General features: G+C 49.1%; 1 protein-coding gene across 3 annotated transcripts in view; it reads right to left on the bottom strand.

The window, feature by feature from the left end:
• Positions 1–540: 540 nt before the first annotated feature.
• LOC125448590 (uncharacterized) overlaps positions 541–26,142 on the bottom strand; it is a 36,198-nt gene continuing 10,596 nt past the window's right edge. For 2 of the 3 annotated variants that reach the window (XM_048523979.2, XM_048523980.2), the window contains exons 3-8: positions 22,497–22,850; positions 14,198–14,311; positions 13,819–13,841; positions 10,842–10,883; positions 10,470–10,513; positions 541–1,797 (exon numbers count right to left, since the gene is read on the bottom strand). In XM_048523979.2, coding sequence (XP_048379936.1) covers position 1,797; positions 10,470–10,513; positions 10,842–10,883; positions 13,819–13,841; positions 14,198–14,311; positions 22,497–22,850 — 578 coding nt within the window. In that variant the 3' untranslated portion in view covers positions 541–1,796. The remainder of the gene's footprint in view (positions 1,798–10,469; positions 10,514–10,841; positions 10,884–13,818; positions 13,842–14,197; positions 14,312–22,496; positions 22,851–26,142) is intronic. The other variant, XM_048523981.2, reaches the window with a different exon arrangement.

The following is a 26,142-nucleotide window of genomic DNA, read 5'->3' as shown; positions in this document are numbered from 1 at the left end:
GGAAGTACAACACATTCTAGATTGGCAAAGCGATAACCATTCTGGAATATAACAACTTAGTGATGAGTTCTATTGCATAATTTGATAGTAATTGAATTGTTTCGATCAGCGACTGTAAATTACAGCTGGTTACCAGAGCGAAACCAGTTTGAGAGCAAGTGGCAATGGATTCTAATGAAAGCTTTTCACTGGGTGAATGATTAAGATCCAATATTCCATTCTGGCATGGTTTACTGCCGTAACATAGGGGAAATTGAGCCAGAATCATTTGAGATTTGAAGAAAAATGCAGAAGTTATCAATTTACCCAATTTTCTGATGCATTTTGAAAGGGAGTGCACATCAGTTTTTGCATTGAGTAAGAATCACAGTTGATTGCAAGAAAAGTCTTTATGTACAGATAAACAGTTATGATTCATGGCATGGAACACCACTGGTTAAAACATTAATCTCCTTAGAAACTCCCCCTTCCTCTCCTCTCATATGCCCTGTCCTCAGCCTACCTCCCCGCTCCCCAACACACACACACACACACACACACACACACACACACACACACACACATTCACAGATACACACGCATGCACACACATGCACACACATTCGCACACACATTCACACGCACGCGCACACACACACACACACATTCACAGATACACACGCATACACACACGCACACACATTCGCACACACGTGCACACACATACATTCACACACTCACGCACACACACACACACACGCACGCACACACAGACACACATGCACGCACACATATACACACACGCACACAAACACACACATGCACGCACACGTACACATACACACACGTGCGTGCACACACACACACACACACACGTGCACACAAACACACACGCACGCACACACACACTCACATTACACACAGGAACACGCACACACATCAGCAGGATTTTTTAAAAATGGGTGGTTTGGATAGAGCGTACATTGGGAAAGCAGCTCAGCATCTCATGTTCATGGAACCTGCTGAGAAAATCCATTTGATGATCAGAATGTGGCTTCTCAGTCTTCCTTCTCTGGATGCTTTCATCCATTTGAGGCAGGCACAGGGTGGCTGGTTCACACTTACAAAAGGTGCCTGACTAAGTATAACTTACAACAACTGATAGGGAAATGATAGGCTGTTTTTTTCTTCAGGCTGAAGGAGTTTTTACTGCGGAGAAGAGAGAGCTGCTGAGCTGGTGGGGGTGTAAGGGTTTCTCTGTGTCTTGCTCAATGCCCCAGTCTGTTCCTGAGAACCCATTATGTAGTTATTAATAGGCAGAAGGCCTTTATCATTGATAACTGGTCACATGTTCCCAAGTCAATCAGCTACTTACTGCTAGCTGAATATCAGTATTAACGTTGCTGTTTGACTCCGGTTTATCTGCACACTGCACCTCAACTACCATCAGAACCAGCAGCAACACAAACCGTGCTTACAATGGGTGTCAGGCTTCATGCCTTTCGAAATGTACAGCAATTCTCCAACAATCTTTGGTTTTAAAAGTGGTGTTTTCTCTTTTTAGTTTGCGATAAAAAATGCAGAAGTATAAAAGCATACAGTCTGATCAGGAATTGATAAACTTTATGAACTTATAAGTTATGAAATAGTCATTATAGAAAATAAAACTATCTCATTTCTGTGCGTGCAAGGTACGAAACCACAAAAGAACAGCAGCGATACAGGGTCGCAATGTTGTATACACACAGTAAGTGGTGACATTAAAGGTGAGCTCTCTTAAAGGTAAGGTACCAGAAGGTTCCACCAAGCACGTGCCATCTGAAAAATGAAGCCACATCAGTAAAACATGAAGCCTAATCAAGGTAAAATGTTATGAACCCTGAATTGCAAGGGTTGTTTGAAGTTTATAACTGCTGGCAAAACTAAACAGAAATTCTCAATTAACAATTTGTAGCACGGTGGCTCAGTGGCTAGCACTGCAGCCTCACAGCACCAGGGACCCGGGTTCGATTCCAGCCTCAGACAACTGTCTGTGCGGAGTTTGCACATTCTCCGTGTGTCTGCGTGGGTTTCCTCCGGGTGCTCCGGTTTCCTCCCACAGTCCAAAGGTGTACAGGTCAGAATGGATTGGCCATGCTAAATTGCCCATAGTGCCCAGGGATGTGCAGGTTAGGGTGGATTGGCCATGCTAAATTACCCATAGTGCCCAGGTATGTGCAGGTTAGGGTGGACTGGCCATGCTAAATTACCCATAGTGCCCAGGGATATTGAAGGTTAGGGTGGGTTGGCCGTGCTAAATTGCCCATAGTGCTCAGGGATGTGTGGGTTAGGGTGGATTGGCCGTGCTAAATTACCCATAGTGCTCAGGGATGTGCGGGTTAGGGTGGATTGGCCGTGCTAAATTACCCATAGCGCCCAGGGATGTGCAGGTTAGGGTGGATTGGCCGTGCTAAATGTAGTGTTCAGGGGTGTGTGGGTTATAGGGGAATGGGTCTGGGTAGGATTCTTCAAAGGGCGGTGTGGACTTGTTGGGCCAAAGGGCCTGTTTCCACACTGTAGGGAATCTAATCTAATCTAATGTGATCTTACATCCAGACCTAGGTAGCACACTTTGGGGGAGAGTGTGAGTGTCCAGGAAGTGGTCTGGGTGCGGGGGCGATGGGGGTTTACCAGAATAGTGGGAGGGAATGAGGAATTTATGAAATGAGTGTGGCGAGGAAGGCATTTAGCGGGCTCCCTTCCCTGGTCAGACTGTTGACTATGAGAGTTGAGACGTCATGTTGAGGTTGAGCAATGTGTTAATAAGGCTGCTTCTGGAGCGCCATGCGCAGCTCTGGTTGCCCAGTTATCGGAAGGGTATTATTAAACTGGAGAGGGTTGAGGAAAGAACATTTACCAGTATGCTGCCAGAAATGGAAGGTTTGATTTATAAAAATAGGCTGAGACATTTTTTTTCACTGGAGCATAGGGTTTTGAGGAGTAACCTTATAGAGGCTAATAAAATTACGAGGGGTATAGATAAGGCGAATAGCCGAGAGTCTTTTCGCTTGGGTGGGTCAGTTCAAAACCGGGGGCATTTTTTAAGGTGCGAGGGGTGAGATGTAAATAGGACAGGAGGGGCCATGTTTTTACACAAGAGAGTGGTTTATGTGTGGAGTGGGCTTCCAGAGGTAGTGATGGGTGCGGGGATAGTTACAGCATTTCAAATAAATTCGGATAATTACGTGAACGGGAAAGATTAGGAGGGATATAGGCCAGGAGCAGGCAGGTGGGTCTGGTTCAGTTTGGGAACACAGTCAGCCTGGGCTGGTTGGACCGAAGGGTCTGTTTCCATGCTGCATGACTCTATGTCTCTCGAATACTTAGAAGAAGCTAACGTTGTTCTCTATGAATGAACAGAGATGGTTAGCAAATCTGATTGAAGTGCACAATATTGTGGTAGATATAATAAAACAGGCAAAGAAATATTGTGCCCATTGGACAACAGCGTGAGGACCAGGAGGCATGGATGTAAAGTTCTAAGTAAGAGAGGCAGAGAGGAAGAATATTCTGGTTGTGAGTTTGCTCGCTGAGCTGGAAGGTTCGTTTTCAGACGTTTCGTCACCATTCTAGGTAACATCATCAGTGAGCCTCCGACGAAGCGCTGGTGTTATGTCCTACTTTCTATTTATCTGGTTAGGTTTCCTTGGGTTGGTGATGTCATTTCCTGCGCTGGTGATGAACATCAACTAGCCACAAAACGACATGACCCACTATCACTCGTATCCTTACATACAGATGAGGAAGGACACCACTTTGATTGGGACAACACATCCATCCTAGGACAAGCCAAACAGAGACACGCACGAGAATTCCTAGAAGCATAGCATTCCCACTGGAACTCCATCAACAAACACATTGATTTGGAGCCAATCTACCATCCCCTGAGAAAATGAACAGGAAATGACATCACCAATGCAGGAAATGACATCACCCACCCAAGGAAACCTAACCAGATAAATAGAAAGCGGGACATAACACCAGCGCTTCGTCGGAGGCTCACTGTTGACGTTACCTAGAATGGTGACAAAACATCTGGGAACAAACCTTACAGCTCAGTGAACCAGCTTACATCTCGAACACAATAAAGAACCACTCTCTTGTGGACCGAGAGGAGGAGAGTGCTGTGTTGGAGGTGAAAGGAGGACGTCAGGTTGGCTGTACACCCTTGCGACCAGTGGATATTAATGCTGGCTTCGGCCTAATGCTGGTTCAGGGGAGCAGCCAACCTGCAACGATAGCTGCGGCAAGTGCTCGTGCCCCAGGTCAGGGGGTCCGGAACACCATCCGTGTTTCTGTAAAGAAGGTGGATGAAGGTGCACCTGTGGACCGCACCTTCTTCGTGAAGAAGGTCCTGTTGGACCGTTGTGGGTTTGCTGCTGCGGACATTTACTGCCTGCAGGATTTCCCCGGAGGAGGTTTTTACGATGTGACCTTCCGGAGTGCCAAGCTTTGCGAGCGCTTCCTGGAGGTTTTCAAGGAGAAAGGAGGTGAGGGCCCCCTCTCTGTATTGACCGCTGTCCCGCTGTTTGTGATGCCAGCGCAGAGGAGCCGTATGGTGACTGTACATATGTACAACGCATGTGCCAGCAGTTGATGTCCTGACCTTCCTCGGAAGGTATGTGAAGGTGGAAGGGGACCTAACTGACATGGTGGACCCCTTTGGCATCTGGACGAGTAAGAGGCAGGTCAAGGTGACGCTGAGGATGGGCGCAGACGGGAATGTCGCACACCCACCGTCCAGCTTCGCGATCGGCGGGAGCAGGGGCTACCTGACCTATGCAGGGCAACCTAAAGCCTGCCATGCCTGTGGTAGGTCAGGTCACGTGGCGGCCGACTGCAAAGCCACCATCTGCAGGAACTGCAGGGAGGAGGGACACCTTGCAAAGGATTGCCCACGAGAGAGAAGCTGCAACCTTTGCGGGGAAGCGGGCCACTTCTATAGGGCATGCCCGCGGCGGGGTACCACCTACGCCCAGGTCGCCGGCAGGGGAAATGCGGGGCCAGCCCCCCCGGAGGAGAGGAAGGCACCAGGGCCCAGCAAGGACCCCACTAATGTGCAGGAGGGCCAGGCCGTGCAGGAGGCCCCAGCCCTGCAGGATGGGCCCGAAGCCAGCAAAGCGCCCCTGCAGGCTCCGATCCCCCCCAACAACCCGGAGCCAATGGAGGCGGCGACAGGCGACCCAGGGGAGTGGACAACAGTCCGGAAAGCGAGGAGGAAGGTGCGTCGATGGGCCCAGGAACCGCAACAATCAGGAGGGAAGAGGCAGCTACAGGGGGGCTATAAGAGCTCCTCTGACGAGGAGGATTCGGAGAGGGCCCACCCGAAGCAGAAGTTAAAGGTCTCGAGGGGGAAGGAAAGCAGCACCCCGCTTCCAGGTGACGGGAGGCGTCCTGAGGCTCACTCCAACACCCAGTCAAGTGCCGCTGGAGCACTGGAGGGCCCCCCGGAACTTCCAGGCGGGAAGGAGGAAACAGCACGTCCCCAGCCTGATCCGGAGCCGGGCCCTCCTGCCTCCGCACCCCTGACGGGGGGATGCCACCCGGAAGGCAGCACAGACGGTTTCCTGAGCCCGGAGAGCGTCCAGCAGTTAGCCCGGGCAATGGGCATGAAGGGACAGATGGAGGGGCTGGACCTTGGACTTGGGGAGGGTACTGCGGTCACTGCCCACAATGGGGGTACGAATTGCGAGCATTAATGTGCGCAGCGTCAAGCCAACCACGAGATGTGTGTCCACGTTGGCCTACCTGACCACCATCAAGGCGGACCTCCTGTTTCTGCAGGAGTGCGGGATACCGCACCTCGGCAAGTACGGGAAATGGTCCGGCGCCTGGACCTGTCGGCCTTCGATCTGGTCGGGGGATAACGACTGTCGCTGCTCGGGCCTGGCTATTCTGCTGCGGGGGCACAACTTCACCATCTCTCAAGTTCAGGAGGTGGTGGTGGGGGGGGCGCCTCCTAGTGGTTGATGTCACCTACAGGAACGCTCCCCTGAGGCTGATCAACGTGTACGCCCCAGCGGTACGGAGTGAGCGGTTGGCCGTCCTGCAGCGGCTTCCACCCCTGCTGGCTACGTCCAGGCCGGTCATCCTGGGCGGAGACTTCAACTGCATCATTTATGGAAGATCCGGCGTGGGGACAGCGGGTGGGGGGAGTCAACTGGACGTCACGTCCAGATTCCTGATGGGCACGGTGAAGGACGCCAAGCTGCTCGACGTCTTCAGCACCCCTGAAGACGGAGCGCAGCAGAGGTACACCTGGTCGCGGCCAGACGGGTCTATCCGCTCAAGGATAGACTTCCTGTTTGTGTCACGGACGTTCTCGGTCAGATCCACTGGTGTCGAGCCGGTGTTCTTCTCTGACCACTGCCTCCTGTTGGCCGACTGTCACTTACAGGACGACCAGCCGGCCGGCAAGGGGACGTGGAAGCTCAACACGACTCTGTTGACCCCAGAGAACGTCGAGGAGCTTAAGAGGGAGTACGCCGGTTGGAGAACCGTGAAACCCCTCTTTGAGTCTCCAGGCGACTGGTGGGAGACGGTGAAGGAGAACATCAAGAGGTTTTTTGTCCTCAAGGGTGTTCGGAACGTGAGAGAGAGGCGGGGAAAACTGTCGCGACTCCAGAAAAGGGTGCAGAACCTGCTCCTTCTGCAGTTGATGGGGGTCGATGTCACGGAGGACCTCCGCGAGGTGAGGGGCCAGCAAGCCTCGCTCTTCGCCGCGGAGGCCTCCAGGATAATCTTCCGGTCCAGGGTCCGCTCTGTGGAGCAGGACGAGACGTGCTCGCGTTTCTTCTTTCAGAAGGTGCACAAAGAGAGCTCTGTGCTTAGCCGGCTGAAGGAGGACGACGGCTCGGTGACGTCGTCTCGGCCCGACGTTTTGAGGATCAGCAGATCCTTCTATGCCGGACTGTACGACACGAAGCCCACGGACAGCACGGCCTCCGAGTTGTTCCTGTCGTCTATCACGGAGGTCTTAGACGACGGCACGAGGGAGTGGCTGGACCGGCCGATATCCCTGGACGAGCTGGCCAGAGCCCTCATGTCCTTGCAGAGGAATAGGACTCCCGGAAGCGACGGCTTACCGGTCGAGCTGTATTCTGCTCTGTGGGGCCTGGTCGGCCAGGACCTGCTGGAGGTGTACGATAGTGCGCTTCGGGCAGGGGAAATGTGCAAGTCCATGAGGAAGGGCATCATCACCCTCATTTACAAGAGGAAGGGGGAGAGGGAAGAAATTAAGAATTGGCGTCCCATTTCACTTTTGAACGTGGACTACAAAATCCTGGCCAAGGTCATTGCCAACCGGGTCAGGTCTGTCCTGGAGTCGGTGATTCACCCTGACCAAACCTGCGCTGTGCCGGGCAGGAAGATCGCTGAGAGCCTTGCGCTCATCAGGGATACGATCGCCTACGTACAGGACAGGCGGGTGGACACCTGCCTCGTCAGCCTGGACCAGGAGAAGGCCTTCGACAGGGTCTCTCATGCTTACATGAGGGACGTCCTCTCCAAATTGGGGTTCGGGGAGGGCATCTGCAATTGGATCCGGCTGCTCTACGCCAACATCGTTAGCGCAGTCTCGATCAACGGGTGGGAATCAGACAGTTTTCCTGTTAGATCTGGAGTCAGGCAGGGCTGCCCGCTCTCTCCTGCCTTGTTCGTGTGCTGTGTGGAGCCCTTCGCTGCCTCCATCAGGAAGGACGTGAGCCTGAAGGGCGTGACTATCCCAGGCAGCGGAGGCCTTCAGGTCAAGACCTCCCTGTACATGGATGATGTCGCCGTCTTCTGCACCGATCGTCGGTCGGTGAGTAGGCTGTTGGACATCTGCGGCCAGTTTGAACTGGCCTCGGGTGCCAAAGTCAATAGGGGTAAGAGCGAGGTCATGTTCTTCGGGAACTGGGACGACCGCTCCTTCATCCCCTTCACCGTCAGGACAGACTACCTGAAGGTGCTGGGTGTTTGGTTTTGTGGAGCTGGGGCATGCACTAAGACTTGGGAGGAGCGTATCTCCAAATTTAAGCAGAAGCTGGGCAGGTGGACGCTCCGGTCCCTCTCCATCGCGGGTAAGAACCTGGTTGTCAGGTGCGAGGGGCTTTCGGTACTGTTGTATGTGGCGCAGGCCTGGCCTATTACCTGGACCTGCGCCGCTGCGGTCACCCGGGCCATCTTCCACTTCATTTGGGGGTCGAGGATGGACCGGGTCCGCAGAGATACCATGTACAAAGACCTGGGAAATGGGGGAAAGGGCGTACCGAACGCCACCCTCGCCCTGACGGCTACCTTTGTGTGTGGCTGCATCAAGCTGTGCGTAGATCCTCAGTACGCAAACACCAAGTGTCACTACTTACTGAGGTTCTACCTGTCCCCGGTGTTGCGAAGGATGGGCCTGGCCTCGTTGCCGCGGAACGCTCCGAGTAGTTGGACCGTTCCGTACCACCTGTCCTTCGTGGAGAAATTTTTGAAAGGAAACACCTTTGACCACAAGGCCGTCAGGCAGTGGTCAGCACGTAGTATCCTCGAGATCCTTCGGGAAAAGGAGAGGGTGGATCCCGTCGTGTGGTTCCCCACACAGACTGCCAAAGTCGTTTGGCAGAATGCCTCATCGCCACAACTTTCAAACAAGCACAAGGACATTGCTTGGCTGGCGGTGAGAGGGGCTCTGCCAGTGAGATCCTTTATGCATGCCCGGAATCTCTGCACCACCGCACGCTGCCCTCGAGGTGGCTGCGGGGGGGACGAGACTGTCGATCACCTCCTTCTGGAGTGTGCCTATGCGCAGGAGGTCTGGAGGGGGATGCAGTGGTATTTGTCGAGGTTCGTCCCGAGCAGCTCCGTGACGCGGGACTCCGTGCTCTACGGGCTGTTTCCGGGGACGCACACCGAGACCAACATCAACTGCGCCTGGAGGACCATCAATGCGGTGAAAGACGCTCTTTGGTCTGCCCGCAACTTGCTGGTCTGCCTGCTGAAAGAACTGACCCCGACCGAGTGTTGCAGACTGGCGCACTCCAAGGTCCAGGGCTACGTGCTGAGGGACGCGCTAAAGCTTGGGACAGCCGCCGCCAAGGCGCGGTGGGGAAAGACCACCGTATGAGCCCCCTCGTCCAGAAAAGGGAAAAGAATCCTGTCTGGTAACTGGGCCCAGCTGGCGCCTTCCCCAACTGGTCAGGGGTCCAACTGGGACTGTGCGGGGTGACGACTGCTGGGGTATTTTCTTTGCTTTGTTTTTTTTTTTCTGTTTTGTTTTTTTTCCTTTAGTTGGTGTATGTACCCCCTGGGTAACCCGGAGCGGCTTGCATGACTGGGTAGGTGTGTAAATATGTTTTATTTTTTGTACATCTTACGAATAAAGTATATTTTTTCAAATAAAAAAAAGGTGACGAAACGTCTGAAAACGAACCTTCCAGCTCAGCGAGCAAACTCACTCCAGAAACTCAACCTGAGCTACAAATCTTCTCAAAACTCGCTAGGAAGAATATTTTTAGAGTGTGAATGGTAAAGTTCTGGAACACGCTGCTTATGAGGATGTTTGCATTCAAAAAGCAAATTGGACCTGGCAATTAAGGAGATGAATTTGTCGTGCTACGATGAGAGAGAAGAGGGGGCAATGGGACTGACTGGGAGTGTTAATTACCGGTTTGATGGACCAAATGCTTCCTTTTGTACAGTGGTGCCTTGAAACAAGACAAAACCCTGGTGAAATGTTAACAAAGAGAATTTATTTTAATGTATTCATTCATGGGATGAGGGTCTCGCTGGCCGGGTAGCATTTATCACCCATCCCTAATTGCCTAGAGGGCAGTTAAGAGTCAACCACATTGCTGTGGGCCTGGAGTCACGTGTAGGCCAGATAAGAATAGCAGATTTCCTCCCCTAGAGTTCTCCCTATCATCAATTCATAATTAACTCCAGATTTTTATCCTGTTCAAATTCCACCAGCTGCCACAATGGACCTGAAACCTAGGTCCATAGAACATGTCTGGATCTATAGTCCAGCGATAACACCACTAAACCTTGAGAAGGCTGGGATAACGCTCATCGGAATTTAGAAGAATGAAGGGGGAAATGCCTGAAATTCTGAAGGGAATAAATAACATAGAAGCAGGGAGGCTATTTCCACTAATAAGGTGAAACCAGAACTAGGGGGTATATCCTTAAAATAAAAAGGGGATCAGGTTTCGGACTGAGTTGAGGAGGAACGTCATCACCCAAAGGGTTGTGAATCTGTGAAATTCCCTGCCCAGCTGAGGCTCCCTCATTGAATGTATTTAAGGCAAAGATCGATAGATTTTTGAACAGCAGAGGAATTAAGGGCTAGGGCGAGCGGATGGCTAAGTGGAGCTGAGCCCACGGAGAGATCACCCATGATCTTACGCGATGCCAGAGCAGGCCCAAGGGGACAGATAGTCCACTATTGCTCCTATTTCTCACATTCTCTCTGATTGCGAACTTACCATATCAGATTGCTGTAAATTTCCTGGTGGTTTAAGTTAAGATCCTTAATGTGAAATAAATAAGAAAGGATGAGTAATTTCCTCAGAGTTATTTAAGGCTTCAAAGCTAAATCAAGCAAACGTAAGTAGATGAGATAATGGGAACTGCAGATGCTGGAGATTCCAAGATAATAAAATGTGAGGCTGGATGAACACAGCAGGCCAAGCAGCATCTCAGGAGCACAAAAGCTGACGTTTCGGGCCTAGACCCTTCATCAGAGACGGTCTAGGCCCGAAACGTCAGCTTTTGTGCTCCTGAGATGCTGCTTGGCCTGCTGTGTTCATCCAGCCTCACATTTTATTATCTTAAACGTAAGTAGATAATCTGTTTACCATATACGTTGAATTTACATTTTGCCTGCTTCCTTGATGATTCTGTAATTCGCAAACAGATGAGGACATCATTAAATCACTGTGATCGAACACTAGCACTCACCAAAACTGAAATTAATACTGCAAATCAGAGAGAAAACAAAACACAGAGAATTGCTGGAGAAACTCAGCAGGTCTAGAAGCCTCTGCAGGGAGAGAGGACACTGAGCTAATATTTTGATTTTGAATTGGTAGAACGTATGAACCAAACACTGAAATCGCTGGAGAAAATCAGCAGGTCTGACAGCAGAGTTCCGTGTCAGGTCAGCTGCGACTCTTCGTATTCTCAGCGGTCTCTACCCTGTTTATTCCCCTCACAATGCTACGCATCTCAACTGTGTTCCCTCTCAATCTCCTCTACTATTAGGAGATCAACTCCAATCAGTCTACAAATCTCCTCTGCACCCTCTCCCAGTGCAGTCACATCCCCTCCCATCTGCAGTTCTGAGGAACAGTCGCCGGACCGGAAATGTTAACTCTTACAACTCTCTGGTAAACAGGGTAGATAGGAAGGAGCATTTCCCCTTGGCAGAGGGATCAATGACTGGGGACATAGATTTAATGCAAGGGGTAGGAGGTTTGGAGGAAACACAGTAGGCCTGACAGCATCTTCATAGAAGAATAGAATATCCACTGTGTAGAAACAGGTCCTTCGGCCCAACAAGTCCACACTGACCCTCACAGCATCACACCCAGACCCATCCCCCTATAACCCACTTAATCTACACCGTCCTGAGCACTACAGGCAATTTAGCATGATCAATCCACCCTAACCTGCACATCTTCGGACTGTGGGAGGAAACCGGAACACCCGGAGGGAACCCACGCAGGCACAGGGAGAATGTGCCTCCACACAGACAGTGGCCCGAGGGCGGGATTGAACCTGGGTCCCTGGCGCTGTGAGGCAGAGGCGCTAGCCACTGTGCCACCGTGCCGCCCTTGAAAGGGAGAGAAATCAGAGTTTACATTTTGGGTCGAATGACCCTTCCCCAGAACCCAGAGATCCAAACTGAGCACAATTCTCCAGAAAGGGTCACTCGACCTGAAACTTTAACTCTGATTTCTCTCTCCACAGATGTCGCCTGACCTGCTGAGCTTTTCCAGCAATTCCTAGTTTCGTTACCAATCTGTTACCCCCTTAATGGAAGGAGAGGGAGAGAGACAGAGATAGGTGGGTGGAGAGAGAGACAGAGAGAGAGAGAGAGAGAGAGGACGAGAGCAATATGATTGATGGTGGTTTAACAGAGGAGGTAGTGATGTGTACAGCAATCCCAGCTGGTAAGGGAATTAAATTTGGGCCGTACATGCCAACTCACATCCCTCCAGCTAATTAAGTGACCTTATATGTGAGGGAATTGTGAAGGAGTGATGGTAATAAATCTACCCAAGATATCTCAAAGGGTTCCAGTGAACATGGCAACAAAATATAAGCCAGGTTTTAGCATGAAAGCCAGCAGCTCAGCATAAAACTCCCCATCCTCACAAATGTCACAAACTCCTGCAAGAACGGGTTGCCAAGAAGTGATACAAATTTGAACATTAGCCGTTGCAATTAAAATTTTAAGCTCTTGACTTTTTGTTGGTTAAGTTTTGCTGATGGTAATGCCCTTGAGGATTCTGGGTCTGAAAATCCGCTCTTTAGCATTTCAGTGTCTGCTTGTGAAATCGTTGAAGGATTACAGATAGCGGGCAGGACAATGGGGGTTTGAGGCTGGCATGATCGTGTCAAACGGTGGAGCAGGGTGGAGGTGCAGAACGGCCTGCTCCCACTCCTGGTTCTCAATTCTCGTTTTCAAACGGGTAAGTGAGAGGTCTGGAGATAAAACAGCCGCTCGTTTTAGTGTTTTCTATAGGTCAGGCCACACTAATTGCGCTACAGAGAGTCAGGCTCTTGTTGAGACAGTTGTCTTCAATTTTATTAGCACCACTCGCAATTAGACAGATAAAATATCCGAGGCTTAGGCACAGAGGCCTAGTTCTGTGGCCATCTAGAAGGGTCGAGTCCTGGAATGTCAGCTTTCGTGCTCGTCTGATGCTGCTTGGCCTGCTGTGTTCATCCAGCTCCACACTTTGCTATCTCAGATTCTCCAGCATCTGCAGTTCCCATTATCTCTGAACACACATTAGCTGACTGAACACACTTCCCATGACAAAGACACACTGAGAGAAGGCAGATAACAAGCTGGGTGAACACAGCAGGCCAAGCAGCATCTTAGGAGCAGAAAAGCTGACGTTTCAGGTTTGGATCCTTTTTCGGTGAAAACGATTCAGAGAAAAGTGAGATTGAGAGAAGGCAGAGATAGCAGGAACTGCAGATGCTGGAGAATCTGAGATAACAAGGTGTGAAGCTGGATGAACACAACAGGCCAAGCAGCATCTTAGGAGCAGGAAAGCTGCCGTTTCGGGCCTAGACCCTTCATCAGAGTTCGGTCTGCCTCCCCCTCTCTCCCTATTTATTCCAGAACCCTCACCCCATCCCCCTCTCTGATGAATGGTCTAGGCCCAAAACGTCAGCTTTTGTGCTCCTAAGATGCTGCTTGGCCTGCTGTGCTCATCCAGCTCCACACTTTGTTATTGAGAGAGGGCAATTGCTTCAGCTGGAATGTCAAGAGATACAATGCATTTCAGAAGTAAATGTTTGTCTGGCCTGGAACTCTTGCCAGAATATAAGGAAACTTAACCCAAAGGTTTTTGACCTCAACTGTTTGGGAAATGGATCGACACTTCACAATTAAGAATTACTAAACTCAGAAGAGAAAATCCAGCAGATCTTAACACTAGTAAAACCACATTCAATGTAAAACAATTGAAAGAAAGCAGAAAATATGCTGGTGAAATTATTAAAAGAACGCATACTGCACTTGTAAGACATGACGTTTATACTGTGACAGAGCCATTCAAAATATTTTCTCAAATGACAACTGAAAGCAAGACCCACCTGGGATTCAGCATTCCGATCCCCTGCCACATAAAAGGAAAATAGAGCAAGGTTAGACGTGGGAAATTCAAACTGGCAGAATTTCCCGTCCGAAATCCGCCCCTCGCTGGGATTAAGCCACGGGGAGCACGCGCAGTGGGCCCGACAGAAACGCAGGCTGTCGTTTTGGTCGCGGTGGTGCTACAGCAATGCAGGCTGCTTTTGTTGCAGGCGGTCAGGCCACGTGCTGGCATTAAGCGGTCAAAATGGAATTGGCCAGCCGCAACACACCCCCCAAACCCCACCACCGCCCCCCCCCCCCACCCCCACCAACACGCCCGAGCTTCACCGCAATTCGGAACGGTGGAAGACACCGATGTGTCTCATCTTCTGAACTCACCCTGATCTCTCGCTTTTCTCTTGCAAAAACAAATTACCCCAATGATGGCCAGCAGTAGGAGGCCCACACCAGCTCCAACTGCGATGTAGATAGGTCCTAGATCTCTGGAGTCCACTGTGAAAGAGAAATGAAGTCAATCCAGAGATGAGACCCAACTTATTAGAGCTTGGGCAAACTTGGGTGGCTCAGTGGCTCAGGGGTTAGCACTGCAGCCGCACAGCACCAGGGGCCTGCGTCTGATTCTGTCAGTGTGGCGTTTGCACATTCTCCCCATGTCTGCATGGGTTTCCTCCGGGTGCTCCAGTTTCCTCCCACAGTCCAAAGGTGTACAAGTCAGGGTGGATTAGCTATGGTGAATTACCCATAGTGCCCAGGAATGTGCAGATTGGGGTGGATTGGCCATGCTAAATTACCCATAGTGCCCTAGGATATGCAGGTTAGGGTGGATTGGCCATGCCAAATTACCCATAGTGCCCAGGGATGTGCAGGTTAGGGTGGATTAGCCATGCTAAATTACCCATAGTGCCCAGGGATGTGTGGGTTAGGGTGGATTGGCCATGCTAAATTACCCATAGTGCCCAGGGATGTGCAGGTTAGGGTGGATTGGCCATGCTAAATTACCCATAGTGCCCAGGGATGTGCAGGTTAGGGTGGATTGGCCATGCTAAATTACCCATAGTGCCCAGGGATGTGCAGATTGGGGTGGATTGGCCATGCTAAATTACCCATAGTGCCCAGGGATGTGCAGATTGGGGTGGATTGGCCATGCTAAATTACCCATAGTGCCCAGGGATGTGCAGGTTAGGGTGGATTGGCCATGCTAAATTACCCATAGTGCCCAGGGATGTGCAGGTTAGGGTGGATTAGCTATGCTGAATTACCCATAGTGCCCAGGGATGTGCAGGTTAGGGTGGGTTGGCCATGCTAAATTACCCATAGTGCTCCGGGATGTTCAGGTTGGGGTGAATTGGCCGTGCTATATTACCCATACTGCCCAGGGATGCACAGGTCAGGGTAGATTGGCCGTGCTAAGTTGTCCCGTAGTATGCAGATTAGGCGGGTTGTTGGGAATGGGTCTGGGTGGGAAGCTCTGAGGGTGGATGTGGACTTGTTGGGCTGAAAGGCCTGTTTCCACGCTGTGGGGATTCTATGATCAAGGGTGAGTTTGACAGGCAGCTTAAAGGAGGGACAGAGCACAGGAGCAGGGAAATCTCGCTACAATTGCACAGGGGCGTTGGGGAGACCACCCCATGGAGTACTGTGTTTGCAGCTTAGGGGTCTCCCTTTCTCAGGAAGGGGGTTGTGGTGATGAAGGGAGGGCAGTGAAGGTTTCCCACACTGTATTCCTGGGTTGGATGGATAAAGAGAACTGGATCGGTTAGGAATATATTCATTGGAATTTAGATGAATGAGGTGGTATCTCATAGAAACCAACAAAATTCTGACAGGTCTAGACATTGGTAAAGAAAGGAAGGATGTGCCTGATGACCAGGGGAGTCCAGAACCAGGTGTCATTGTCTAAAGATACAAGGTTGGCCATTCACAGAGTGGTACAACATGAATATAGACCCTTCGGCCCATCTCTCCGTGCTGACCCAGATGTCCTAAATTAATCCAGTCCCATTTCCCAGCATTTGGCCCATTTCCCTCTAACCCCTTCCTATCCATGTCCCCATCCAGGTGCCTTTTAAATGCTGTAACTGTACCAGCCCCCACCACTTCCTCTGGCAGCTCATTCCATACACGCGCCACCCTCTGTGGGAAAAAGTTGCCCCTTAAGTTGGCTTCTGGATAATCCAAGATAGAGGACATGAAAAAACTTTGGCTGTAAGAGCAGCTACGTGTTTGAGATTGTTTTCAGCGCCGGAGCCTGATCGCTGCGATTTCTGGAGCAGTAATGACTGTTTTATGAGCTGTTGCATTGCCTCGGCAACTTTGGAAAAGAGGATTGCCACGATCTCATTGAATGGTTGACAGGCTCAAGGCGTGGCATGGCTTACTCCCACTTCAAAGTACAGGAATTTCTACACCCAGAGTGTGGGGACCCTGTGGAATTCTGTCATAAAAAGCAATGGAAGACGAAACATTGAATATTTTCAAGAAGACATTCTCAGAGGTTTGGTTGTAAGCATCAGAGAGAAAACAGGAAGAGGGGATGAGTTGGATGATCAAGCATGATACAATCGAATGGGTGTAGCAGGGCCAAATGGCCTGCTCCTATTTTCTATGTTTCCTTGGTTATGAGTTTATCTCATTGAGTCACAGCCAATCCCAAAGAGATTTCACCTCTTAATTATTTGAGACAACTATGCAATCAATGATACTTCGAGATACCTCCAGGACCTTGATGCAGGGAAGTGGAAGAGACATTTTCAAGGCTGGCCGACATTTTCTTGTGGAAATTACCTTGTGCCTCTCCCTCTCTCTCTCTCTCATTCGTGAATTATCCTGTAACCTCACCATCGCACAACATTACAGGAGAACTAAGCATGCTGTGTTCGAATAGCATAACGAGTGTATCATATCAGATACTTGGGAACCCTGCAGCCCAATGGTCTCAATGTGGACTTCACAAGCTTCGAAATCTCCCCACCCCCGACCTCATCCCAAAACCAGCCCAGCTCGTCCCTGCCTCCTTGATCTGTCCGTCTTTACTCCCACCTATCTGCTCCTCCCAACTCAACACGCACACCCACCTCCTACCAACCAGCCTCATCCCCACTTCCTTGACCTGTCCATCTTGCTTCCACTGGCCAACCCCCACCCCAACTCCCTGCCTACACTCACCTTTACTGGCTCCATCCCTGCCTCCTTGGCCTGTCTGTCTCCTCCTCACCTATCTACTCCTTTATCCACCTTCCATCATCGCTTCCCCCCTCTCTTGAATTATTTCAGAATCCCCTTCCCCTCATCCAGACCCGAAACGTCAGCTTTCCTGCTCCCGAGATGCTGCTTGGCCTGCTGTGTTCATCCAGCTCCACACTTTGTTATCTCGGATTCTCCAGCATCTGCAGTTCCTACCATCTCTAAATGTCAAATGTTGTCTTCCGACTGCCCAGCAGCTGCTGAGGAGCCTGGAGTGCTTCAGGAATAATGCCAATGACAACTTAAGATTGTCGCCTCACAGTGTCTCTCACTTAATGCTCGCTAGGTGTTGCAAATACACAGGGAAATCCGTCATTCTCAGACAATAGGAACATGACCTGAAAGGGCTGTAAGGGCATAGATGAAACCTGGGCATTGCACTGACTGGGGAATGGGAGCAGTACTGCGCCCTACATATGGCACCAGGCACTTGATCACAATTAATGTCTCCAGGAAGTTATGTAAAAACAGTTAATTGGCTGTTAAAAGGCATGAAACACAAAATAGGGGAGTCACCACAAATTCATGTCAAACATTTGTTCAGCTCCAACTATAGTACTGTGCCCGAATTGCTGGCTCTTTGAAGGGAAGTGAAGACATCAAAGATGCCATGGTAAATATTCACGGGACAGGCCCAGGAATGTGGGGAATCGGTGGTTTGGAGAAGCCTGGGGCTGTTTTCCTTTAAGAAGTGAAATGTGCAATGAGCTATGGCTTTAAGAGGTGCATTTTGTGCCTGTTTCTTCTATAGAAGGTGTGGAAGTGACGGTGTTGTACTGGGTTAAAAATCCCATGACATCAGGTTACAGTCCCACAGGCTTGTATGTAAACACTAGCTTTAGGAGCAGAGTCCCTTTATCACCTGATGAACAGCTTGTGCTCCGAAAGCTTGTGTTTTCATATAAGCCTGTTGTGACTGTAATCTGGTGCGGTGTGATTTCTTTTAGAGAGAGATTGGGACTCAGGTGGTGAGAAGATAAACAACTTGTGAAGGCCTTAGAACAAAGTTACTGAAAAAGCTCAGCAGGTCTGGCAGCATCTGTAAGGGAAAAAAAAATCAGAGTTAGCATTTTGGGTCTGGTGACCCTGCCCCAGCTCTGAGGAAGGGTCACCAGATCCAAAACATTAACCTCATTCATTCATGAGATGAGTGTGTTGCTGGCTGGGCAGCATTTATTGCCCATCCCTAATTTCCCAGAGCGCAGTTAAGAGTCAATCATATTGCTGTGGGTCTGGAATCACATGTAGGCCAGACCAGGTAAGGATGGCAGTTTCCTTCCCTAAAGGACGTTAGTGAACCAGATGGGTTTTTCCAACAATTCACAATGGATTCACAGTCATCATTAGATTCTTAATTCCAGATTTTCTTTTTATTGAATTCAAATTCCACCATGTGCCGTGGTGGGATTCAAACCTGGGTCCCCAGAACATTATCTGGGTCTCTGGATTAACAGTCCAGAGATAATACCACTAGGATTTATTTCTTCACAGATGCGGCCAGGCCTGCTGAGCTTTGCAGCAACTTCCATTTTTGTTCCTGATTTACAGCATCCACAGTTCTTTCCGTTCCTGTGAGGCCTTGGGTTTTGTTTTCAAGTTGGAACAATAGAAGCAGAATGAGCGAGTGTGGTTAAGCTCCCTGATCCAGGATTTTTAGTTCTGGCTTTCAGCAGAAGCTGTTGTGGGCTTGAAGAACTTGAGGGTATTTTATTTCCCTCTCTCAGTTACAGCTACAAGCTGGAGTTTCTCTTTTTACTGTAGAAGTTGCACGTGAGACAATCTGTTTGCTGAATTTGGCCAAGGGATGTGTTTGTGGGAAGTTAATATGTCGGAACAGTTAATTAGTAATAGGCACTGTATTTATTTGGCTGTTAAGTTTTCCAGTAGAGTTAAATTATTGTAAATTCCACTTTCTTTAGTTGTATTTTAACTATCCTGATTAAATACTTCTCTTTTGCTAAATGTTGAGTAGTTTGACCAATCAAATTACATCTGGAATGCAGCATTTCGTGTTTATCTTTAAAATAAGTAAACGTTAGGTAATAGGCTGCCTTTTTAAAATGTTTTGAGGGGATCTGGTCTGGAATAGGGAATTTCAAAACTGGGGCCACATTTTTAAAGTGAGAGGAAAGAGATTTTAAAAATACATGAGGGGAAAATCTTGGACACAGAGGATGGTTTGTGTGTGGAGTGAAATTCCTGAGGAAGTGGTGGGCGTGGAGACAGTTACAATGTTTAAAAGGCATTTAGATAAGGTCATGGATAGGGAAAGGTTTGGAGGGATTTGGGTCAGGAGCAGGTAGGTGGGACTGGGTTAGTTTCGGATTATTCAGGGTTTGAGTGAAGATTTGTAGCTCGGTGCTGATTGTAGATGTTTGTGTGAAGCTTCACAGGAGGCTCTGCAATGCTGAGGATGTCACCTAGAAAAGGGACAACATGTCTGCTATCAAACCTCCTAGCTCAGGGAACACACCAAAATCTACAGTTTGGGATTATGGTCAGCACGGGCTGGATGGATCGAAGGGTCTGTTTCCATGCTGTACGAATCTATGGACCTTGTAACCAGTTTGCCTCATCTTGAATTCTGGCACATCATTTCGATCATTGTCTCATAGAGTTCACTTCAGATAGAACTTAGGCTCGTATTGTGACGTTGAGCTATGGGGACATACAGCATAGAAACAGACCCTTCGGTATAACTTATACAAGCTGGCCAAACTGAACTTGCCTCATATATCTGCATTTGGGTCCATTCATGTCCCCATCCAGATGCCTTTTAAATGCTGTAACTGTACCAGCCCCCACCACTTCCTCTGGCAGCTCATTCCATACACGCACCACCCTCTGTGTGAAAAAGTTACCCCTCAGGTCTCTTTTATATCTTTCCCCACTAACCTTGTACCCATGCCATCATAGTTTTGAGCTCCTCTACCCTGGGGAAAGAGACCTTGTCCATTTATGCTATCCATGCCCCTCATGATTTTATAAACCTGTATAAGGTCACCCCTCAGCCCCTGATGCTCCAGGGAAAACAGCCCCAGCCTATTCAGCCCCTCCCTGTAGCTCAAACCCTCCAATCCTGGCAACATCCCTGTAAATCTTTTCTGAGCCCTTTCAAGTTTCACAACATCCTTCCTGTGGCAGGGAGACCAGGATTGAACACAGTATTCCAAAAGTGGCCCTAACCAATGTCCTGTACAGCCCCAACATGACCCTCCCAACTCCTATACTCAATGCACTGACCAATAAAGGCGAGCGTACCGAACACCTTCCTCACCGCCCTGTCTACCTGCGACTCCACTTTCAAGGAACTATGAATCTACAGCCCTGGGTCTCTCTGTTCCACAACACTACCCAGGACCTCATCATTAACTGTGTAAGTTCTGCTCTGTTTTGTTTTACTAAAATGCAACTTCTTGCATTTATCCACATTAGACTCAGTCTACCACTCCTCTGCACATTGGCCCATCCGATCAAGATGCGCTCGAAGATAAATTTCTTCGCTGTCCATCATACCAATGTGCACTTATCTCATTGGCCTTTTGCACATTCTAACACTGTTTATTTGGGACTCAGCTCCAGCCTCTGGCTCGCGTCCCACTCCAGGATCTATGCTCAGAAACATCGGTCACAATGCACTGCAGCACAGACAGAGGGCCACTGTGCAGGCTGGAGGGGGTTATTTTCTTTGGAGGAGGCATTAAACTGAGAGCCAACCCACCGCGCCCCACCCCCCCGCCAACAACACTGCAGCACCCCAAACCCCACCCTCACCCATACTCAGGTGTGTATGAATGAACTGGAATCACCCTTTTGTAAGAGAGTAGGTCTCTCATCCCCTGTTTCTACCCTTAGCCCTGTAGCGAAAGAAAGTAGTGGGAGGGTACTGTAAACACATTGGTTCCTGTGACTCCCACAAATCCTTCAAAAGGATTTCAAAGGCACATTGAAACAAGCAATATATAACTATGAGCCTTGTGATTGGAAAGCTCACTGGTTACAAGCAGTCTGTTTGTTTTTCTGGTCCTTTATTTCATTTTTCATTTAAATTCATTCATGTGATCACCACTGGCTAGCCATGCCCTAGCATTTATTGGCCAGAGGGTAGATAAGAGCCATGGGTCTGGGCTCACATGTAGATCAGGCAACAATTTCCTTCCCTAAAAGATATTAACAGATGAAACAAGTTCTTTTTTTCAATCTCCCCCTTCCTGTGACAATAGTCAGCACCCAGAGTTTCATCGAAATTAAGTCTCACCACCTGCTGTTTCAGGGATAGCAGGAACTGCAGATGCTGGAGAATCTGAGATAACAAGGTGTGGAGCTGGATGAACACAGCAGGCCAAGCAGCATCAGGGGAGCAGGAGGGCTGACGTTTCGGGCCTAGACCCTTAGGCCTGCTGTGTTCATCCAGCTCCACAACTTGTTATCTCAGATTCTCCAGCATCTGCAGTTCCTACTATCTCTGAAACAATTTTAGCCCCGCTGCAAAGCCATTTCTGAAGAAGGCGTCTAGGCCCGAAACGTCAGCCCTCCTTCTCCTCTGACACTGCTTGGCCTGCTGTGTTCATCCAGCTCTACACCTTGTTGTCTCACCTCCTGCAGTGGCAGGATTCAAACCCAGGTCCCCGGGACATTGTGTGGGTCAGCTAGGTCAACAGTCTCGTGTTAATGCAGCTAAGCAATCACCTCTCTAATGGGGGAAAGGATTGAAAAAAAATCATTTCAGAATCATCATCAAGCGTAGTACTGACAGATGCTGGAAACCAGAAATAAAACAAGAAAATCTCAACAGATCTGGCAGTATCCATGGAGACTGAAACAGGGCTATCATTTTGAGTCTAGTTTCACAGTATAAAGAATAAGGGGTAAGGACTGAGATGAGGAAGAATCTCTTCACTCAGAGAGTTCTGAACCTGTGGGATTCTCTCCCAGAGGAAGCTGTCGGGGCCTGTTTGATAGAAATATTCAAGGGGGAGCTGGAACATGGACCTCAAGTCCATGGGATCAAGGGGTATGGCGAGAAAGCCGGAATGGGATACTGAGATTGTATGATTAGCCATGATCATATTGAATGGTGGAGCAGGCTCCTGCTCCCACCTCCCATGTTTCTGTATTTATCTGTCCTTCAGATAGAGGTGACACTGCTAAGGAAGGTGGGGGAGAGAACGGGAAAAGAAAAGAAGGTCAAGGGGAACGGTTGGAGGGCAAGACTGATGCAAAATCAATCATGTCTCTGGAGAAAGACCAAGGAAGTGCTAATGGTTGAAGTGAAGTGATATGGAATGTGTCGGGATTAGGTCTTAATAGCAGAGCATCACTCTAACTTGAATGCAAAAACACAGAGATAAGGGGGAATTTGCATCAAAATGAAGACTTCCTCTTCGAAAAAAATGCATTCTCCGCGTGAACGGTTTCAGAATAAAATTCTAACCTTTGTATATGAGCCAGGTCTTTTCTTCAGTGATGCTTTTCGAGGTCCATACAATGCAATGGTAGAGCCCAGCGGAATATTGTGCAGGGGCCATGCAAAGTGAGCAGTTTCCATTTTCCACGCAGGCCTCGATGGATATTCCCATGTCAGCCCAGTCTGTGTGTCTCATCAAATTCCCATTCAGGACTTGCAGCAGAAGTTGTTCCTTCTGCTTTCCTGAAAAATCCGTCCAACGCCATTGGACCAACGCTGCCCGCACGTAGGCTGGGTTGGAACAGTTTAGCATGACCCGATGCAGACCATCAAAGTACACCTGTGGGCATTTATGCTGCTCATGCTTAACGCCACCTATTACTGCAACAATAGAACACAAATTTGTGAATGGGTTACAAGAGCATATGTGATTTCAACGTCAAATTTCACTTCATTCATAATTTTCATCCACAGACAAAGGGGGCGATGAAGCTGGAAGGCTCACAATTTAAGGACAAGATGATCAAAAGCTGAATGGAAGAACATTATTTCAGAGATAGTAGGAACTGCAGATGCTGGGGAATCTGAGATAACAAGGTGTAGATTTGGATGAACGCAGCAGGCCCAGCAGCATCAGAGGAGCAGGAAAGCTGAAACTTCAGGTCTCCCCCATTTTTGAAGAAGGGTCTAGACCCAAAACGCTTGGCCTGCTGTGTTCATCCAGTTCTACACCTTGTTATAAAGAACAAAGAACAAAGAAAATTACGGCACAGGAACACGCCCTTCGGCCCTCCAAGCCTCACCAATTGAGATCCTCTGTCTAACCTGACATCTATTTTCTAAGGATCTGTATCCCTTTGCTCCCTGCCCATCCATGCACCTGTCCAGGTACATCTTAAAATACACTAACGTGTCTGCTTCTACCACCTCCGCTGGCAACGCGTTCCAGGCACCCACCACCCTCTGCGTAGAGAACTTTCCACGCATATCTCCTTTAAACTTTCCTCCTCTCACTTTGAACTCATGACCCCTAGTAATTGAGTCCCCCACTCCGGGGAAAAAGCTTCTTGCTATCCACCCTGTCTATACCCCTCATGACTTTGTAGACCTCAATCAGGTCCCCCCTCAATCTCCGTCTTTCTCATGAAAATAATCCTAATCTACTCAACCTCTCTTCATAGCTAGCACCCTCCATACCAGGCAACATCCTGGTGAACCTCCTCTGCACCCTCTCCAAAGCATCCACATCCTTTTGGTAATGTGGCGACCAGAACTGCACACAGTATTCCAAATGTGGCCGAACCAAAGTCCTATACAACTGTAACATGACCTGCCAACGCTTGTACCCAATACCCCGTCCGATGAAGGAAAGCATGTTATCTCGAATAACATTAGTGAGGTTAACAATGAAGGGTTATTTGTGCCACACAAATGCCAGGCTATGACTATCTCCATAAAAAGACAATCTGACCATTGCACCCACCCCACATTCATTGGTGTGACCACCCCCCCCCCCCCCCCCACTATCAACATCGTGGGGGTTACCAGAAATTCAACTGGGACCCACCACATAAACACAGTGGCTACAAGAGCAAGTCAGAGGCTGGGATTCCTGCAGTGAGCAACTCCCCTCCTGACTCCCCCCAAAGCCTGTCCCACCATCAACAAGTCAGGAGGATGATGATGTGGACTGGGAGTGGACAACGTCAGAAATCAAACCACACCAGATTATAGCCCAACAGTTTCATTTGAAATCACAAGCTTTCGGAGCCTCGCTCCTGCTTCGGGTGTTAGTGAGAGAGACAGAATTTATAATTAAAAAGGTCAAAGTGAGATGCTGTTAAATCTGTAATCAGTTAGAAGGTTTCTAATCGAGTAATATGTGTATGTGAATCCCCGAGTTCCATTTTAGTCACTGCCCTGGGAGAACGAAAGGTTTTATCCGTGTAAAGAAGTCAGACAATGAATGTTAGGGTGTGAGGCCTTGTTTAGGATCTGTTTGTGTTTTAGTTTGGTTTTATTTCTAAAGTAGGAATTTATCAGATGCCACATCGGCCTTCTGTCTATAAATTGTGTGCAAACTTAATACATTCGCGCAAGGCCTCAGCCAGAATGAGAAGCATACACCAGGGAAGTGTTGCAAACAAAGGGCTTGACTTCAGTTATGAGAAGCACTCGGGTGCAGTTCACACTGAAGGTAGTAACTGGCTCAGAGCCAAGCCTCTCGGGGTGGATTGAGTTGGGAAAGAGACATCCCGTTTGGCTCAGCGTTTTTTTCAATTAGAGAATGGCAACCTCGGTGAAACCCGAAGCAAGCATCCCAGGAGCTTTTCGGGAAGGGATTGGCGGTATCAAATGGGTTCAAACACACTTTACCCAGCAATTCTGAGATTTTGCGGTGACAGGGCGGTAAAGACAACCCAAACATTGAAGGCAGTCTAAGAGAAGCAGCGTCCAGCGTCAATTGATACGAAACTGTCCCGTTTCCTGCTCAATCGTAGGGCCACCCCTCACACATTTAGCTCCAGCAGAGTTGCCGACGAGGGGAGGATGATCCTGTCCGCACCTGGGGGCGAAGTGCAAAGCCGCTGCTGGATCCCCATTGCAGGGTACGCGCCTCCTCTAAGCGAGGAGGGGACAACTGAATTGTGACGTTTGGGTGCCGGATCTAGGGCGATGGCCCCATGTGGATATGGGGTGAGGTTGGCATGAGGTCAGGCCAAAGGTGGGGGCAGGGGTGAGACAGTTCTGAACAAAGAGCTGAAAGCTGTTAGCACGCGAACCGGGGCAGGAGCAAAACAGACCCCGTCCCTCAGGACAGCTGGATAGGTACCCCCAAGCCAGCCGCCCGACACCTCCCCACCACCACCCACCCCCTCCACGGCCCACTGCCTGGTGCCAAGGAAACTTCAGGGTACAAGGTGAGCACAGAAGAAGACAAAACTCTCCTGAGGCATCCCGGAGGCACATTAGTGGGTACGGCCCAGTACGTGTCATCCATATACCAGTCTGGGTGAGAGGAACACACATTGAAGGATGCAAGTGATAGACCAGGCTGAAATCCCAGGACGTGGAGGTGTGAGAGTGAGCTGATACTGGGATAACATCCCATTGATTTCTATACTTCTATAAATTAATGTCCTTTATCTGCCTACACATAGGTATCCAGGCACTGCCCTAAAGCTTCCTGCCCAACTAGGAATTCGCTGTAAGACTTTGTAACTCCTTATCTTCCCACACATTGGTATGCAGGCACTGCCTTAAGCTTCCTGTCTGAATAAAATTAGAGTTAAACTGTGCAAATCTTTACCTTCCTGAATGGGAGTATGTGGAAACTGTCTCAAATAAGGTTAAGTGAGGAACATTCGTAAAGGTGTGAGACTTCTGAAGTATGTAACTTCTGTCGCTGTCAAAGGGGCCAGGGCACTGACTTTGTTCCAGCCAGACACATCGGCAACTTGAAATCACAATCTGTCCCATTAACAACTTGAAATCGCCTCCTGCCATTAGCAGCCACTTCACGAACGATCAATACTATATCCTGGTCTTTTACGTTCTTGATGTAATAATTGTTTTGTATCCTGCCTTTGTCTGTTGTAATAATTGTTTTATGTATCACGTCATTGTGAGATGTAAAATTGTTTTAAGTATTATGTACTTAGTAAAGTATAAA

This window comes from Stegostoma tigrinum, chromosome 41 (assembly GCF_030684315.1).
Source record: "Stegostoma tigrinum isolate sSteTig4 chromosome 41, sSteTig4.hap1, whole genome shotgun sequence".
Taxonomy (NCBI): Eukaryota; Metazoa; Chordata; class Chondrichthyes; order Orectolobiformes; family Stegostomatidae; genus Stegostoma; species Stegostoma tigrinum.
The sequence above is the reverse complement of the archived record's forward strand: the minus strand, read 5'-3'. Positions and strand labels throughout refer to the sequence as shown.